The 15,921-nt window shown below is 61.8% G+C and overlaps 1 protein-coding gene across 1 annotated transcript in view; it reads right to left on the bottom strand.

The window, feature by feature from the left end:
• Positions 1-6: 6 nt before the first annotated feature.
• COL7A1 (collagen type VII alpha 1 chain) overlaps positions 7-15,921 on the bottom strand; it is a 30,472-nt gene continuing 14,557 nt past the window's right edge. The window contains exons 59-118 of the mRNA XM_057390210.1: positions 15,766-15,801; positions 15,632-15,667; positions 15,469-15,549; positions 15,284-15,319; positions 15,030-15,101; positions 14,813-14,857; positions 14,594-14,629; positions 14,400-14,435; positions 14,189-14,293; positions 14,006-14,041; positions 13,793-13,828; positions 13,568-13,615; positions 13,417-13,452; positions 13,117-13,248; positions 12,751-12,960; positions 12,622-12,657; positions 12,414-12,458; positions 12,175-12,246; positions 11,998-12,042; positions 11,774-11,836; positions 11,643-11,687; positions 11,349-11,384; positions 11,043-11,078; positions 10,832-10,876; positions 10,564-10,596; positions 10,356-10,418; positions 10,234-10,269; positions 10,048-10,128; positions 9,889-9,957; positions 9,768-9,803; positions 9,648-9,689; positions 9,457-9,501; positions 9,268-9,312; positions 9,110-9,145; positions 8,927-8,986; positions 8,663-8,788; positions 8,495-8,566; positions 8,229-8,264; positions 7,944-8,003; positions 7,746-7,790; positions 7,638-7,673; positions 7,482-7,517; positions 7,338-7,394; positions 7,041-7,112; positions 6,723-6,794; positions 6,601-6,636; positions 6,438-6,518; positions 6,295-6,348; positions 6,023-6,076; positions 5,884-5,946; positions 5,719-5,781; positions 5,313-5,429; positions 4,885-4,962; positions 4,752-4,805; positions 4,494-4,542; positions 4,359-4,406; positions 3,846-3,935; positions 3,431-3,514; positions 3,219-3,338; positions 7-2,541 (exon numbers count right to left, since the gene is read on the bottom strand). Of these exons, the coding sequence (XP_057246193.1) occupies positions 2,252-2,541; positions 3,219-3,338; positions 3,431-3,514; positions 3,846-3,935; positions 4,359-4,406; positions 4,494-4,542; positions 4,752-4,805; positions 4,885-4,962; positions 5,313-5,429; positions 5,719-5,781; positions 5,884-5,946; positions 6,023-6,076; positions 6,295-6,348; positions 6,438-6,518; positions 6,601-6,636; positions 6,723-6,794; positions 7,041-7,112; positions 7,338-7,394; positions 7,482-7,517; positions 7,638-7,673; positions 7,746-7,790; positions 7,944-8,003; positions 8,229-8,264; positions 8,495-8,566; positions 8,663-8,788; positions 8,927-8,986; positions 9,110-9,145; positions 9,268-9,312; positions 9,457-9,501; positions 9,648-9,689; positions 9,768-9,803; positions 9,889-9,957; positions 10,048-10,128; positions 10,234-10,269; positions 10,356-10,418; positions 10,564-10,596; positions 10,832-10,876; positions 11,043-11,078; positions 11,349-11,384; positions 11,643-11,687; positions 11,774-11,836; positions 11,998-12,042; positions 12,175-12,246; positions 12,414-12,458; positions 12,622-12,657; positions 12,751-12,960; positions 13,117-13,248; positions 13,417-13,452; positions 13,568-13,615; positions 13,793-13,828; positions 14,006-14,041; positions 14,189-14,293; positions 14,400-14,435; positions 14,594-14,629; positions 14,813-14,857; positions 15,030-15,101; positions 15,284-15,319; positions 15,469-15,549; positions 15,632-15,667; positions 15,766-15,801 (3,843 nt within the window). The 3' untranslated portion in view covers positions 7-2,251. The remainder of the gene's footprint in view (positions 2,542-3,218; positions 3,339-3,430; positions 3,515-3,845; positions 3,936-4,358; positions 4,407-4,493; positions 4,543-4,751; positions 4,806-4,884; positions 4,963-5,312; positions 5,430-5,718; positions 5,782-5,883; positions 5,947-6,022; positions 6,077-6,294; positions 6,349-6,437; positions 6,519-6,600; positions 6,637-6,722; positions 6,795-7,040; positions 7,113-7,337; positions 7,395-7,481; positions 7,518-7,637; positions 7,674-7,745; positions 7,791-7,943; positions 8,004-8,228; positions 8,265-8,494; positions 8,567-8,662; positions 8,789-8,926; positions 8,987-9,109; positions 9,146-9,267; positions 9,313-9,456; positions 9,502-9,647; positions 9,690-9,767; positions 9,804-9,888; positions 9,958-10,047; positions 10,129-10,233; positions 10,270-10,355; positions 10,419-10,563; positions 10,597-10,831; positions 10,877-11,042; positions 11,079-11,348; positions 11,385-11,642; positions 11,688-11,773; positions 11,837-11,997; positions 12,043-12,174; positions 12,247-12,413; positions 12,459-12,621; positions 12,658-12,750; positions 12,961-13,116; positions 13,249-13,416; positions 13,453-13,567; positions 13,616-13,792; positions 13,829-14,005; positions 14,042-14,188; positions 14,294-14,399; positions 14,436-14,593; positions 14,630-14,812; positions 14,858-15,029; positions 15,102-15,283; positions 15,320-15,468; positions 15,550-15,631; positions 15,668-15,765; positions 15,802-15,921) is intronic.

Below are 15,921 nucleotides of genomic sequence, written 5' to 3'. Positions count from 1 at the left end.
GGGGGGGATGGTGGAAATGTTTTTAATACATTTTGCCTAGTAGCAGATGAAGTCATCCCGGGATGTGGGTGTGTGTGTGTGCCCCCTTGCAGCTCCACCAGCTGCATTTGGAGGGGATTCCGGGAACCTGGGACAGCTCAGTTGTAATTGTTTCTTGTCTGACTTGCAAGATGTTTTTTCTCCATCTAATGAGGCCTCCCCGCTCCTTCCATAATCACTTAAAGAAGAGAAAGTACATGTACTTTCCCTTCTTTACATGCATATTGCTGCGGGCCAGTGACCATGGGCAGCCCTCTGGGCACTGTGCCTCACACAGCCCCCTGACATCTCCTGGTACCTGTTTGGCCCTGTGTCCGGACAGAGCCCCTGGCCACATGGAGAACATATCTAGAGACATGTCAGCTATCTGCTGTGCCAAACCCAAGCACTGCTTTGGCCCCTGGTTTGCTGGACATCAGTAGTTTGCAGCTCATGCTAATGCATTCCAATTGGGACACCACTGGTTTGCAGCCCACTTGACCAGTCCAGCCTGGCCCAGCTCCTCCCCCAGCTGCCCAAGGTGCGTAGCAGCCTGCAGGCATTGCTGTGCAGTGAGCCCCATATGCGAGGGTTTTGCTCCAAAACTCCCCCCTTAGGCACTGTGGGAGCATCCCAAGGYTTTCAGGCTGGCTGGGCACCTGCATGAGATGAGTTGGTGGGTGCTGAGCCCAGAGCGCTGGCCAGGACAAGGAGTCAGGGTGCCCAGGGTTCAGACCACAGGAGGTCTGCCCACCCCCGTGGCCACAGGGTGACCCATCCTATGCCACCCTCCCCAGGATGGCAGGGAACGGAAATAATGCCAGCTCTGTTCTTCCTGCTGGGGACAGCCAGGAACTCACACCCAGTAGCCAAAATTAGCTGGCAGCACTGATTCACACAGCACATCGTGCAGCACCACAGAGCCACGTGCTGACACGTCAGGGCCTGGACAGGGGGTCACGGCCYGGCTTGCGTCAGCTGGGCACGTGCTGGGCACAGGGACGGGCACTGGGATCCCTGAAAGGGGTGAGGAACCCCAGCCAGCCCTGCCAGCTGCGGGCAGCTGGAAAGGACAGCTCAGCTGGGGTGGGCAGGGGGCACGCCTGACTCAAAACCTGTCCCCAGACTGCACAGGCATCTCCRGTGGTGTGCCAAGAAGTGTGACATCTCCCTGTGAGCACAGCTTTAATACACATCCCCCTGCATTGGTACACATATACATTCGCTGTATACAGATATACACGGAGAGCAGTGGTACGTCTGGGGGTCACAAAGCCCACCCAGCAGCCCCTYGGGCTCTGGGGCACTGGGACACGTCCCTGCTCAGCCCTGGGGCTGGGGGGAAGCAGGGGCTGCGACCCCAGCAGCCAACATCACTTTCACAAAGCCTTTGAGAGTAAGCGTGGGYGAGCAGGAACCTCTTCTAACGTAGCACCATTCTCAGGGTTTCCCTGAAAGGCCTGGGGGTGCAGCTGAGCCCCCCCAGATTAAAGACAGATGTGCTGCTGGCAGGCWTGTGAGCTGGAGGGTAGCACATGGAAAAAGCCTCCGGTCTCCCCACAGGTCATTGCCAAACCATCGCAGCCACAAAAGGGGAACTGGGCCCCAGTTGAGGTTAAGGTGAAATTTATTCAGATGGAGCTGATAACAGGGTGGGGGTGAGGGATGCTGTGCAGAGAGGCACTGCCTGGAACAAGGATGTGGACAGCTCCCCTGGCAGAGAGTGGGGAGCAGAGAGGGAGATTGGGGGTCTGTGGGGGGCAGGAAAGGGCACAATGGTGTTATGTGAGGGGAGGGAGCCCAGCTACGCCAAGTCTCAGCTCCACTTCAGAGAGAGGAAACAGGGCTAAGAACCATCTTCTTGGCAAAAAATAATTTAAAAATCAAACTGACAACAGCCCAGGAAACCTCCATGTGGAAAAGGGTTCAGAGCCTTTGTGGGATGCAGTTTCCCATTTGATATAAATTTCACCTTAAAGACAATAAACTGATATGAAATGAAAAACCCATGAGCAGCATAAAGACAGGTTAGAAATAGCACCAGGTTCCTGCCGGGGCTGGTGGACACGTGGCCCCGCCACCACGGGCAGCCCAACCCCGGCCGGGGCAGCAGCTGGGCCCCACTTCAGGCAGCCCTGCCTGCCGAGACACTGCCGGCACCTACACCTTTGGCTGCCCTCCCACCGTGCTGCCGGCACTGCCACGGGAATCTGTGGAGAGAAGCGAGGCACTGTCAGAGCTCAGATGGGGGACCAGCACTGTGCCCCCAGATCTGCCTTGCTGAGCCCCCAGCACGGGGTGGGGATGCTGCTGGACCTGCTGGCTGTGCCAAGCCATGCCTACCTGGCCCTGGGTGCTGCCCACAGTGCAGCTCACACTCCTCCTTGCTGTCRAAGCGGTTGAGGTTGCCCCGGCAGCCGCTGTAGACAAAGGGCCGGCACTCGGTGACTCTTTGGTTGTAGTACCACCGCAGGGTGTAGCGCTGGCAGTCCCCCTCATCCAGCGGCAGCCTGCAGGGCTCAGCTGTGGGAAAATGATGCTGGTGAGGGCAGGCAGGACCTGGCAGCACACAGGCATTGGAGGCTGCCAGACCCGCTTGGCAGAGGAGGGAAACCCCAGAAGGGGAATGTAGAGGATGGCTCCCAGCTGAGCATGGGAAGGGTCTGGCCGGAGGAGATGTCTCTGTGCTCTGTCCAAGTGCTGGAATTGAGGACACCAGACACCACTCTGGGCAAGCTGTCTCCCAGGGGCAGCGCTCAGCAAGACCAGAGAGGAAGGTGGCATGGAAACATGATGGCTACAGTACCCCTTGGAAGGGTTGTGGAGGAACCCTCTGCATCCTGTTGCCCTGGAGCTTCCCTGACCTCCTGGGGGCTTTGTGATATGAGCAGAGCACAGGAAAGCTGCCAAGGCAGCAGATCCCACCAGCCCAGCACACCATCCATCACTGCTGGTGACAGCTTTGGTGAGGGGGACAGAGCACAAGGTGTGCATGGTGTGAGCAGCACAGTGCTGTGATGGGAAAGGGGYAACCCATCCGGGTACCAGCAAGAGGGCTGCAAATCCTAAATCCCCACAGACAGATGGCACAGGGACCACCAGCTGGAAGAGAAGACACCACTCCAGCAAAGCCTGAGGCAGCTCCATGGTTTCCCCCAGTGGCTTCACCCTCAGTGCCAGGTGAGCAGAAGGAAGCTCACCATCCACTGTGGGCTGCTCCAAGCTGTCCATCTCCGGGACCTCATCGTAGTCATCCTCCTCCCCATCCATGCTGTCATACTCGAGGTCGTCATTGTCRAGCATGATGTGCCTGTCCTGCCCTGGGAGACAGCATCATGCATGAGCAGTCCTCACCACACACATGGAGCACAGAAAAAGGGGGGCAAGGACTCAAAGCGCAGGGATGACACACCCTCCTCCTCCTCAGTGTGTGACAACTTGAGCACAGGGACTGTGTGAGCGCTGCCAGCAGGGAATGGCTGGGTGGAGAAGGACCCTGTGAAGGRGAAGGATGTGACACAGGCATCAGGGAAGAGGCAAGGGAGTCTGGGGTGCTTTCCCCTTTTTTCCCAGGGGAAACACACCCCCTCCAGGTGTGGAGCAGTCCAGCACTGCCCAACCTGACAGGGTAGGTGGACAGGGATGGTGGACCATGGATGAAGGGTGTCCCTCATCTCTCTGCACCGCTGATCAGGGCTGCTGGGGGCTTCTGGAGGAGGGGCCGGCAGGGGAGGCCCAGGGAGACAAAATCCATTGGAGCCCAGCAGGACAGTGATAAGGGAGGCACACCATACCCATGGGGCCAGATCTTACAGACTCTACATCACCTGTTTGGTCATGCTCTCTCTCCTGGCGGACGATTCTTCCTCCTCCCTGGGCAGAGTGGAAGCCGCTCCTGGCCTGAGCCCCCCAGCCTCCTTGGAGAGAAAGCACCCACCTCATCCCAGCCCASCCCTTGTCCCTCCAATCCCACTCCTCCAGCCTACCCTCCCCTCCAGCACTGCTGACCCCTGCAAGACCACTGCCCCAGTTCTGACACCCAGGCATAGATGGGGTGCAGTTCCTGGGATGCCTTCAGCTGGGGGGACCCTGGCAGACCCAGACCCCACTGGCACCCTCCCAAGCCAGTTGCCCCTGGGGATCACTGCTCCACCATCACTTCAGCCACCCACCATCCCTTCTCCYTGTGCATGGTCCCACACTGATGCTGAGCCTGACTGAAGGGGTTGTGGAGGGTCCCAGCCACCTCCAGCTCCCCAAAACCAGTGGCACRCCTGGGTGCCAGGACCCCTTTGGTGCCACATGCATGGGGCAGGGGGGTAGGAAGGAAGAGCCACAACCTGAGTGCTCACGTGAATCCTGGTGCYGTGGGAGGTGGCCGCCGCAGGCTGTGAGAGAGACAGGGTGGTGGTTAGGGACAGTAGGGACAGCAGGTCCACACTCCCAGCCCCAGGGTAGCAGAGGGGRATGCTCACCGCAGTGCTGGCTCATCTCCTGCCTGACGAAGGCACGGATCTCCTCCTCCTGACGGGCACATGAAGGGGCAAAGGTCCCATGTAGTGATTGGGGATGGTGCAATTAAAGAGGAGAAAAAACCCTTTCCCCAGGCTCCAGCAGAGCCCAGAAATGGGGGCAACCCCTCCATCAGTGGCTGTGGGATGGCTACGGCACCGCTTCCCACCCCAGTGACCCGAGTGCCACGAGCCTGTGCTGGCTCCCTCCTGGCTCCTTACCGTCATGGCTGGCTCTCCCTTCTCCCCACGGAGCCCATGGGCGCCAGGACTGCCCTAGGGACAGCAGAAAGGAGGTGGGAAGCTGYCCCTGGCTGRAACTCATCCAGGCAGAGCCAGGCACCCGCTCACTCACCTGCTCTCCTCTCTCGCCGGGGATGCCGGGCACGCCGCGTGCGCCAGGAACAGACTGCCCTGGGGGGCCTCTCTCCCCCTGCAAAGGACACWGCTCAGGATCTGGCTGGTGGGTGCTGGAGTCTCTCTGCTCTCCCCAGCACCAYGGATGAGCTGCTTTCCCCACCTCTGCATCCCAGGGATGCCAGGGCAGGCGATGATGGCACAGGTCCAGCTCAAYTTAAGGACAAGCAGGGTCCCAGACCCCTCACACTCTTATCCCCTGGGCAAGGCAACACAAGGGAAGGACCCAAAGCCAGCAAACTGGCAGGGCTGGACAGAGCTGCGATATGACTCCAGATACCTCCAATCCCTCACTCACTCAGGGGACTGGGCCCTCCCGTCCTCACAGCCCCAGAGGGTGTCTAGTCACCTGCGTTGAGGACTCACCTTCTGGCCCTGCATGCCTTCAGGACCTCGTGGACCAACACTCCCTGGGGGTCCAGGGGGGCCAGGAGCACCGTCACTGCCCCGGGGACCAGGGCCACCGATAACACCTGGGGCACCCTGCAGAGCAGAAGGTGAGGCCGGGGTGTCAGAGCCCCCAACACCAGAGCAGATGCCATGGGCATCCTCTGACCCCACAGCTGGGCATCACYGAAGAACCAGCACTRGKGCCTCCTTGTAAAGAGCAGGAAATKGTTGTCACTCATTGTTTAGTRACATAATTTAGAGCAGCGCMAAATRACTGTTCTGGGAGCATCAGGCTCTGGTGTTCCTCTGACCGAGGCTGTATATTGGTACAAGTGATGTGGTGCAAAGCATCCCGCCCCTTTCCCCTTTCCAGCCTGCTCACCCGGTCTCCTTTCTCCCCCTGGTCTCCTTTGGCTCCCTGCTGCCCGTCAAATCCTCGGTCACCCTGCAAAGAGGAAGGGACAGGCAGCRGGGGACAGGCAGCGGGGGGCCGGCAGCACATGGATGAACTGCCAGCGCAGCTTTTCCCAGCACTGCTCTGACCTACCTTGGGTCCCATGAGCCCTTCCTTCCCAGGAATGCCTGGTGGTCCTGACAGACCCAGCTCTCCCTGGGGRACAGAGCAGATGTCCATCAGCCACCAGTCATGCGCTCCTGTCCCACCCTGGTGTCAGGGCAGTGCTTACCGGCTCGCCTTTCCTCCCTGGCAGTCCTGAGCGCCCTGGCATCCCCGGGTCTCCCTACAGCAGGCAGGAGAGAAGCAGGGCGGTCAGTCCTTCACCCCTCAATGCTCACCCCAGAGCCACAGGCAGAGGAGGRGACTCCATGACCCTGTTGTGGGGTCAAGGAGTGGCCTCAGCCATCTCTCTGCTCCCACTGGCTGATGGAGGGGATCCAAAGGGCCACAGCCTCCAGGCAACATCCAGGCTCCTGCAGCACCCCACAGGCACCCACTCACCTTCTCACCCTTGTCCCCATTGAGGCCACAGGCACCTTTCATGCCCCGCTCACCCTGCAAGGATGAGGAGGGCAGTCAGAGCCATGCCGAGACAGCACCAGTGCTGGCCAGGAGAGCATAGTCAGCCAGAGAGACCAACCCACCTTGAGGCCACGCATGCCCAGGGGTCCCGTGTCCCCCTTCTCTCCACGGCCCCCAGGGATMCCATCACGGCCAGGCTGACCCTGTGGGAGAGCACACAGCATGACAAGGGCCTGCTCCTGSCCTGCAGTGGGGTGGCAGAGGCACCAAGATGCAACTCCTCACCGGCTCGCCAGGYTCTCCCGGTGCTCCAGCCTCTCCCTGGGGAAGGCAAAGACATCATCAGGGCAGGTGAGGGGGATGGTGCCACCAGCATCCCCCGGCAGTGGGGCTGCCCCGCTCCGTACCTTCTGCCCACCAGGGCCACGTGCCCCAGGGAAGCCCATGGGGCCCTTCTCTCCTTGCTCACCCCTCGTCCCCTGCAAGCAGAAACCCAGATCAACACAGGGCAGGAGGGAGAGCTCCAGCCACTGCATGGCCACAGCACAGCCATGSTCACCTGAGGCCAGGTCTGGCAGCTCCCCTTGCACCACGTTCCTGGTGCCCACTAGCACCAGCACACATGGCACAGGGATGATGCCATGCCCTGCTTCCACTGTCCATCACCCCCACGATCCCCAACCCAGCAGCACCCAGCCCTGCACAAGTTCCCCCCAGTCCTGCACCTTTTCTCCGGGCATGCCTTGCTCTCCCTTGACCCCCTTGTCCCCTTCTGTGCCCTTCGGGCCACGTTCTCCCTGCAAAGGAGGGAACACGGGAAGAATTCAGGGAATGAGGAGAAGCTCAGACATATCAGGATGGGGAGAACCCTTTGGGGGCAGGGACATGGGAATCTGAGGGTGGCTGAAGGAGACGGGGCAATGTGGTCTGCAAGGGAAGGTCTCTCAACAGGAAGAAGCTCCCCCAACTCCTCCCAGGGAGACAGGGARGATGGGGAGAGGGAGGAGAGGGACAGCTCTTACCGGCTCCCCTTTGCTGCCCCGTGCTCCAGGCAGCCCCTCCATCACCACAGTGTCACCCTATTCACCCAAAGCAGAGAGAGGGGAGGGTGAGCAGGGGGGYCAGTGCTGCCCACCTTCCCACTCTCCCCCACCCCTGGGACTCACCTTGTCTCCTTTGGGTCCTGGGGTGCCAAGGTCCCCCTGTGAGGAAGGTGACACACTGCAAGGATGCACAGCAGGGAACGGCAGCACCCCTTGGGGACCCCAATCCCTGGAGGTGCCTTATTCTCTCCCAGCTCCTCAGCCCTCAGAGTCCCTTACCTTGTCCCCACGCTCCCCCCGGTTCCCAGGCAATCCCTGTGGGACAGAASAGAGGGGTGGTCATGGAGGGGCCCRGATCAGGGTGCAGCTGGGGAAGGGGGTACTTACAGCTGGCCCACGATCCCCTTCKGGTCCTGGGCGCCCATCTTCACCCTGCGAGAAGGAAGGCATGTGAGAAGGGGGTCTGGGATGGGGGCACCCATCCCAGGGMCAGGTGTGCTCTAGGTCAGAGTCCTCTCAGGGCTGGCACCGTGGGTTTCCTTGTCCCTGGCTGTGGGSACACAGGGGGACTGTAGCAGTACCTACCCGTGGTCCTGGGTCACCGCGCTCGCCTCTGGCTCCTGGCAGCCCAGCCCCCGGAGCACCCTGCCAGGAGAAGGCAAGAACTCATCCCATCCTCACTGCCCACAGCTCCTCCCAGCCCTGCCAGGGGACACCCCACAGTCCCCACCACCCCTCTGGGTGCCTGGCGCACAGCTGGCTCCCATGTGCCACTATCCAGAGTGGGCTTGGCACACTCGGGGGCAGGTGGCTGCAGAGACACCCCACAAGAGAAACAGCCTCTCAGTATAGGGCTGCCCCCTGTCCTACCTTGTCACCCTTCAGGCCAGGGGCCCCTTGTGTGCCCTAAAAGAAAGGAGAAGGGTGAGCAATCCAAGGAAGGAAAGCAATGCCCGAAACCCTGCAAAGCATCACTGAGACTCTCCCCGTGGCTCCACCATGGTATTGACGCTCCAGCAACCACCCAGCTCCAGGGGCCATGGAGGTGCCAGCTGGGTCCCTGTCACCCTGTCTGAGCCAGCAGGGAAGCCAGGGCCGAGCCCATACGCCCAGGAATGCTGTGGCACCATACTCACGGCCGGCCCTGGGGGCCCCACAGGTCCTGGTGGTCCAGCAGCACCATCTCTGCCTGGAAAGCCGATCAAGCCCTGGCAGGGAAAAAGCAGGGAGTGGGCAGGGACCACACTGACACTGCACAAAGGTCCAGGGTCACCAGGTGACCACATTCTGGTTATAGTCTTTACCCTCTCTCCTGGGGGACCTGGAGGGCCAGGCTGTCCATTGTCCCCTCTCAAGCCTGGCTGTCCTGGTGTTCCAGCAATGCCTGCTAAGCCTGGGGGTCCTGGTAATCCTGGCAAGCCCGTGTCACCCTGAAGGAGGGAAGGTGAGGATGAGGTCACAAAAACAGCCCCTCAGGAGTGTGCTTTTCCCTCAGCYAGCCAGGCTAGAGCATCACAAGGGCATTAGGGACATGACGAGAGCCAGGGTGACATGGGGACAGGGCCTACCTTCAAACCTGGAGGCCCATCCTGTCCTGGCGGTCCCCGTGCACCAACACCTGGTGATCCCTGTGCAGTGGCAGAGAGCGTGTGACACATCCCCTGGCTGGTGGTCACAGGGGTGCCAGGGCCACCATGCCACCCAGAGCATCCCCCAGGGCAGGGGATCCTCCTGGGGCAGAGGACACGTACCTTCTCCCCTTTGGCTCCGGAGGATCCCTTGGCTCCCTGTGAAGACACCAAGTCCCCAGGAAGGGCTGGGCAGWAGGTGACAAAGGCACAGATCCCACCCCTGCCAGAACCCCCTGCCCCCATCATCCACCCACCACTCCCATACACTCCCTACTCACATCTTCCCCAGGATCTCCTGGCTCTCCAAACTTTCCCGGCTCCCCCTGGCAAGGAAAAACAAGGAAAAAGATGTGTGGAATGATGGGCTGGGGGAGCAGCTGCAGCTGGATCCCCACACTATGGCCAAGCAGCCAGGGAGCTGGGGGAGCTCACAACCCCCTCCCCACTGTCCCCAGGGCAGCACTCACCTTCTCGCCCTTGGGGCCCGGCAAGCCTCGGTCACCCTTGGAGCCCTGGACGGGACAGCAGTGTCAGGGGAGGGGGCAGCCACAGGGCTGGCTTCCCCATGGACGGGAGGGGATGAGGTTAATGGGGGAGGGAACGGGTAATGAGGGGAGATGGGGTTAAAGGGGGTGTGAGGGTTTATGGGGTGACTCACAGGCTCTCCCAGCAGCACACCCTCCAGCAGCGCCGGCTCGCCCTGCAGGGACACCTTGGTGCTTAGCTGTGCTCACAGCAGATGCCCCTGCCCATCCCATCCCTCTCCCTGGCTCCTTACCTTCTCTCCCTTGGCTCCAGGGGGACCAGCGACAGCCTGGGGCACAGAGGAGAGATTGGGCCAGTGAGCAGGGCTGCTCTGGACACCCCCCTCATCCTGGGCAAGGCAGCTCTGCACTCACCTGCCCTGGGGCTCCAGCATCCCCTGGCTCTCCCTTGGGACCAGCAGGGCCTGAAGGTCCTGGTAAGCCCTGGCACAAGAGGCACAGCCCTCAGGCTTAGCTACAGACACCCCAGGCTGAGATGTGTGCTGGGATGGGGCAGGGTGAGCACCAACGTACCATCTTCCCAGGCATTCCTGCCTCGCCGTCCTTCCCTGGCACGCCATCCCTGCCTGGCACGCCTGGCTTCCCGCTCTCCCCCTGCACACAGTGAGAGTGGGGCTGGCATGTGAGGGTCCTACAGCCCCCCAGGCAGCCCCAAGCACCCACACTGATGGCAGCCAGGAGGAGGGACAACACACTCACCACTTGTCCCGGCAGCCCAGGGACACCCGGTGGGCCCTGCAATGGAGATGAGCAGAAATTAAACAGCATCCTGGGCATCGGGAACTGCCAAGGGGTAGATCTGGGGTGTTGTAAATACCTACCCCTGGGCCGGGGGGRCCAAGGGGTCCTGGCAGGCCCATGTTGCCCTGGGGGCCAGGCAAGCCCTGCAATGGAAACAGCCACATCAGAGAGAGGATGGCACAGCCAGGTCCTTGGCTGCCCCTATGGAAGGTGTGTTGGGGTGGGACTGGCTGATTTTGGGGAGGTTTGATGGGTTTGGGTGCTAGCAGGGAGGGTGTGAATACTCACACGGATGCCAGAGCCAGGTTCCCCTGGATCACCCTGTGAAGAACACGCTGCATCAGCCCGACCACCCCAACCCACCAGCAACCATGCCCACTGCCATGTCCCCATACCTGGATCCAGGAGGGAGCCCAGCCCAAATGTCCCTCCCTCCGGCACAAAAATTCCTGAAATTTGGCCCTCCCTCCAGTTCCCAAATCTGGCAAGGCACCATCTTCCCTCTGCCAGGCTGCACATGGCAATGCCAATGAAGATGCCAATGCCGATGCCTTACCTTGGTACCAGCTGGGCCCTGGGCCCCTGGTGGGCCAGTGCTGCCCTGCAGGGGACAAAGGGACATTATTGGCATGGTGCCTGCTGGTGGCACAGGACAGGGAGCGGCAGAAGGGCCACTCAGTCCCAGCACTGCCACCCCACCCCTGCGCCCTGGCTGACATTCCTCTTGCATGGCAGTCCCCTGCACGTGGGGCAAGGTGGCTCCTTACCGGGGGTCCTGGGGGTCCTGGGTCTCCCTGATTGCCCTGTAGGGAGGAAGAAATGGGATCACTCCAGAAATTGGCTTTCCCTAGTGGGAGCATGGGGTGTCCCCAGGGAGAGCAGACCCAGACAGTGCTGGTGGCTCTTGTAAGCACCAAGACAAGCTGGGACAGCTCCTGCTCAGATGCAGGGGGCCAAGAAGCCAGCCTGGCAGCAGGGTGACCCCCATGGTTTCACCAAGCACTCATGACCAGGAGCCCCCAGCTATGTGCACAGGTGAGGCACAGGGACRTGGGGGACACACAGACACCTACCGGCCGTCCCAGCACGCCGGGGAAGCCTGGCAAGCCCTGCAAAGAACMACAGCAGAGTCAGTGGACATGTGGGAATCCACTGCTCCCACACATCCCTGTCTGCCCCCAGGGACGCTCYCCATTCCCAGTGTGTGGTACCCAGCCAAGGCACTTATGGGGGGTAGGGSTGGGGACCCCCAAAGCCCTGCACGGGGCAGGGGGAAGGAGGGGAATGAGGRATAAAAGCTCCTGCTGGTGCTGAGGGTGGCTCACGTGGGATCACAGCCTGCATCCCTCCACCATRTCCCCACTCACCGGCTTCCCCTCAGGGCCTGCCAGCCCTCTCTCACCCGGGAGACCCTGGAGAAAAGGTGGAGACAGAGATGGGGTCAGTGCCAGGCAGGGTCCGGGGTCAGTGTCAGGCAGGGGAACAGWGCAGGACTCACCGGAGCGCCATCCCTGCCCTTCTCACCGGGCTCCCCTCGGTCACCCCGTGAGCCACCTTCACCCTGGAGTGGGGAGAGGCACAGGGTCACAGGAGAGGCAGGGACCTTCCCACCACCTGCCAGGGCCTGCTGACACCCACAGAAGGGTTGCCCAGCAGTGCCCTCAATGAGGGCTTTGCCCCATGGGGCTGCCCCTTTGGCACTGTAGATCTATGACCACAGACCTTATCTCCTTTGGGTCCTCGCTCGCCCTCGGCTCCTGGCTCACCCTGTTGGGAAGCAGACAGATGCCATCAGCCCCTGCCACTCCTCTGCCCTGCCACCACCCTCAGTCCCAGCTCACAATGGTGGCCCAGCTCGGTTGCCTCAGCTGCCCTTCTCCTTTCAGACCAGCCACACACCTTTGCTCCCTTGGGTCCGATGGGGCCGCGCTCTCCTGGGAGGCCCATCAGGCTGCCCTCCACCACGTCTGCCTGTGAGCAGGGACAGTCAGGGCCAGCAGCCAGGGGACCCCAGGTAGCTCCACTCAGGGGGAAAGCCCTCCCCAAGCCCCTGAGCCAAGGGACTGGACATGGCCATCCATCCCCAGAGGGGCAGGCTGGCATTTTGAGGATGRTCCCCAGCAGCAACCATCACCTACCTTGGGCCCTGGAGGCCCTGGGGGTCCMGGCAATCCATCCCTGCCCTGGGAAAGGTAGAGAAATAGATTGAGTGACAAAGGACATCCTGGTATGGCCACTCCTGGCCTCCCCAGGGCATCCGCCTGCCCCACAGAGAGCCCTGCATCCCCTCAGGAAGGGTCCAACACGGTAGGGGATGGAGGGGACCGTGTCCCCGTCCCAGCTCACCTGCTCACCTCGCTCGCCCTTCTCGCCCCGGTCACCCTGTGAGAACAAGGYGGTGGCTGTCACACAGCTGTCCCCAAGCCCCTAGAGCAGGTCCCCCAGACTCCACCTCACACATGCCCACACGCTCACCTTCTCACCGGAGCGTCCAGACTCCCCCAGCTCCCCGGCCCGGCCCGGCACCCCGGGAATGCCAGGCTTGCCAGGCTCCCCTGGCTGCCCCGGTGGGCCCTCGGGACCCCGCTCACCCACGGCCCGGCCCATGGGGCCCTGGGGACCGGGGCTGCCTGGGTCCCCCTTGTCACCTTTGGGTCCTCGCTCGCCAGGGAAGCCTAAGGAGCCCTGYAAAACATAAGCTGTGCTGCCAGAGCCAGCCCTGAGGCAGGGCRGTCARCCCTCCCMGAGCACCCCAGGGCTGAGCCGGCTGCATGGAGCCAGCCCAGGAAGAGGGAGTGGGGTGGCATATTGGGGCTGGGCATGGAGCCTGGCTTTGCTCACCTCCCGGCCCGGGGGCCCCCTTTCTCCTGGATCCCCCCGGCTGCCCTTCTGGCCCCGCAGCCGCTCGGACACCGGCAGAAACGAGTCTGAACTCCCATCATAGGCACCCGTGAGCTCCTTCAGGGATGAAACCTGTAAAGGAGGAGAGAGTCACCAGTCAGGGCATAAGTGTAACCCAGCTGCAGCAGCATCCCACAGTCCTGCCAGTCCACCCTAAATTGCTTGAATCTCCCACCACCTCCCATCCCTCTTCCTCATGCCATGTGGCAGAAAAAGCCCCAGCCTACAGTCAATACATACCTTGATGCCAAGTGCTTCCAGGCTCCGTTCAACRTTCTGCAATAAAAGGACATTAAAAACAAAGCAGGTGTTAGTCTGTTCCCAGCATGGGAGCAGTTCTCTGTCCCCCGGGGCTGGTGTCCCAGCACAGCAGATCAGAGTAAGGACTCACCACTGTAGTGCCAGGGTCTCCACGTGCTCCAGGGCTGCCAGGTCTCCCCTAAGTTTACAGGAAAAGAAGGAATGAGAAGTTGTACAGAGGTGCAGCAGGAGAGGGGAGCAATGCTCTCCCTTAGTACATTTCAGAGTTAACCCTTTGATGCTGCCTGGGCAGGGCTGTGGCTGTGGCTGTGCCTGGGGTGTTTGCAGCTTGTCAGGCTCAGTTCTGGGTACTCACCGGCTCCCCTCGCACTCCAGGCTCCCCTGGGTCCCCCTGAAACACAGCAAAGGGGTCAAGGGGAGCAGTCAGGCTGCCCAGCACCAACGGCAGCACCAGGGTCCAGCCCTGTCATCTTGGGGACGGGGACTCCTGCCAGGGATGTATTCCCTCTGGCCTGTGGTTCCCCCCAGACCTTCACCTTGGGGGGCTGAGGGGTAGCAGCATACTTACCTTTGGTCCAGCCACCCCACGGAGGCCTGGGGAGCCCTGGGAGACATGGAGGRGATACAATGGCACCCACGGACACAGGGCAGTGCCCCGAGGGAGCYATGGATGGGTGTCCTGCCTGCCTCAGAGCAGCCCAGACTCCAGGCTCTGGTGCTGGGTGGCACCATGGGGTCAAGAACTACACACCTGACCTGGGGGGCCGACCTGCCCTGGGACGCCGGGAAGGCCAGGGGGACCCAGGGGGCCRGGCACACCTCTGTCCCCCTGCTCGCCCTTGGCACCGCTGCGGCCCTGCCGRGAGAGCAATGTCACCCCAGAGCCTGGGACCCCGGTCTGTCCCCAATGGGGGCACATACCCAGCATCCCCCAGCACCACACTCCTTTGGGGACTGCTCACCTCTCTGCCAGGTAGTCCTGTATCACCTTTGTCTCCCTAAAAAAGGAGAGAAAGGAGCTGGAGGGATGCTGCCCCATCTGTATGCCCCAAAATGGTGCTCCTGGTCCGGGCAAGGAGRAACCACTGGGCTTGTGAGGATCACAGGGGGACCATGCAGGGACCACACAGGAACCACCTGTAGATCATCCCCTTACCTTTCTCCCATCCTCTCCTGGTGTCCCATCTTCTCCCTGGGGATAAAGGCTGTCTGTCAGCACCCAACTCAACCATCTCAGCATGGGGACAAACTAGGGAACAGCTCAGAGCATGGGGACTCTTCACCCCATCCTCCCCATGCCTTGTGTTGTACTGGGATCACTATCCCTCAGCATCCTGGGACAGCCCCAAAGTCAAGCCCTGCTTCCCCTACTCACATTCTTGCCGTTCAGGCCAGGTTTGCCATCCTCACCGGGTTTGCCCTGGGAGAAAGAAAAGGCAACGAGGGAGCCCCGCAGGCTCTCCACTGAAGCCTCAGGGTGCAGGGAAAGGGGAGCTGGGCACAGGGTGAACCCTGCTGGATGGAGCCAGCTGGGATCTGCAGAGGGCAGGGGACAGGATATGTCCCCAGGGTGCAGGGTGGCTGGTACTTACAGGGACGCCGGGTGGTCCCAGGGGACCCACAGGGCCAGGTGGCCCCTGCTCCCCACGCAGCCCGGGCAGCCCCTGCAGGGAAAGGAGATGGGGCAGCACAGGGCAGCAGGGCACCSCTGTGCCACAGCCAGCCCTGGGAGCAGGGAGCGTGACCGGGACAGTGGCACCCTGCCTGGACAGGACACTGCTCCCATGCAAGTATGATGGCCCCAGCAGGAGCACAGCCTAAACCCTCCCTCTGCAGAGRTACTTACATCCCGGCCAGGATCTCCCTGCTTTCCCGGGTCCCCCTGCAGACAAGGAGGAGGTGAGGACARGGACATTCCCATCCTGCCAAAGGATCCCAGCCTGGTGCAGAGGGTGCCCAGGAGAACACCCCATCATCCCTCCCCTGTGGCACCCAGGGACAGCCATTCCTCCCACCCTGGACCACACTCACCCGCAGCCCAGCAGGGCCTGGGGGCCCAGGTTTGCCTTCCAGTCCATTGCGGCCATCCAGCCCTGGTGGGCCACGGTCCCCCTGTAAGAGAGCAGGGCCTGCTTGGAGCTTTGGGGTGGGATGGGGGTGCTGTGGGGCAGCCCTCAGCCCCCAGTCCCCTCACCTTCTCTCCTGGCAGGCCTCGGTCCCCAGGGTCACCCTATGGGGCGGGAAGAGAAGTGAGCATCATCCCCCATTAACAGGAGCTGCACAGGGCACGGGCCCCATTCAGGCCCCCATGGGAAAGGGGACACTTACCCTTGTGCCAGGGGGSCCACGGGGGCCCTCCACACCCTGCAAGAGAGAGACATGCTCAGCAGTGGGGCACGGGGGAAAGGAGGGGACCCTGGGTGCTYACCAGGACCCCCAGCTCTCCCATCWCCAGCTGYCCTGCTGCCTCCCTCCCTCCCCAGC

Source organism: Malurus melanocephalus, unplaced genomic scaffold (genome assembly GCF_030028575.1).
Source record: "Malurus melanocephalus ecotype Western Australia unplaced genomic scaffold, MMel_1.1 scaffold_24, whole genome shotgun sequence".
Taxonomy (NCBI): Eukaryota; Metazoa; Chordata; class Aves; order Passeriformes; family Maluridae; genus Malurus; species Malurus melanocephalus.
The sequence above is the reverse complement of the archived record's forward strand: the minus strand, read 5'-3'. Positions and strand labels throughout refer to the sequence as shown.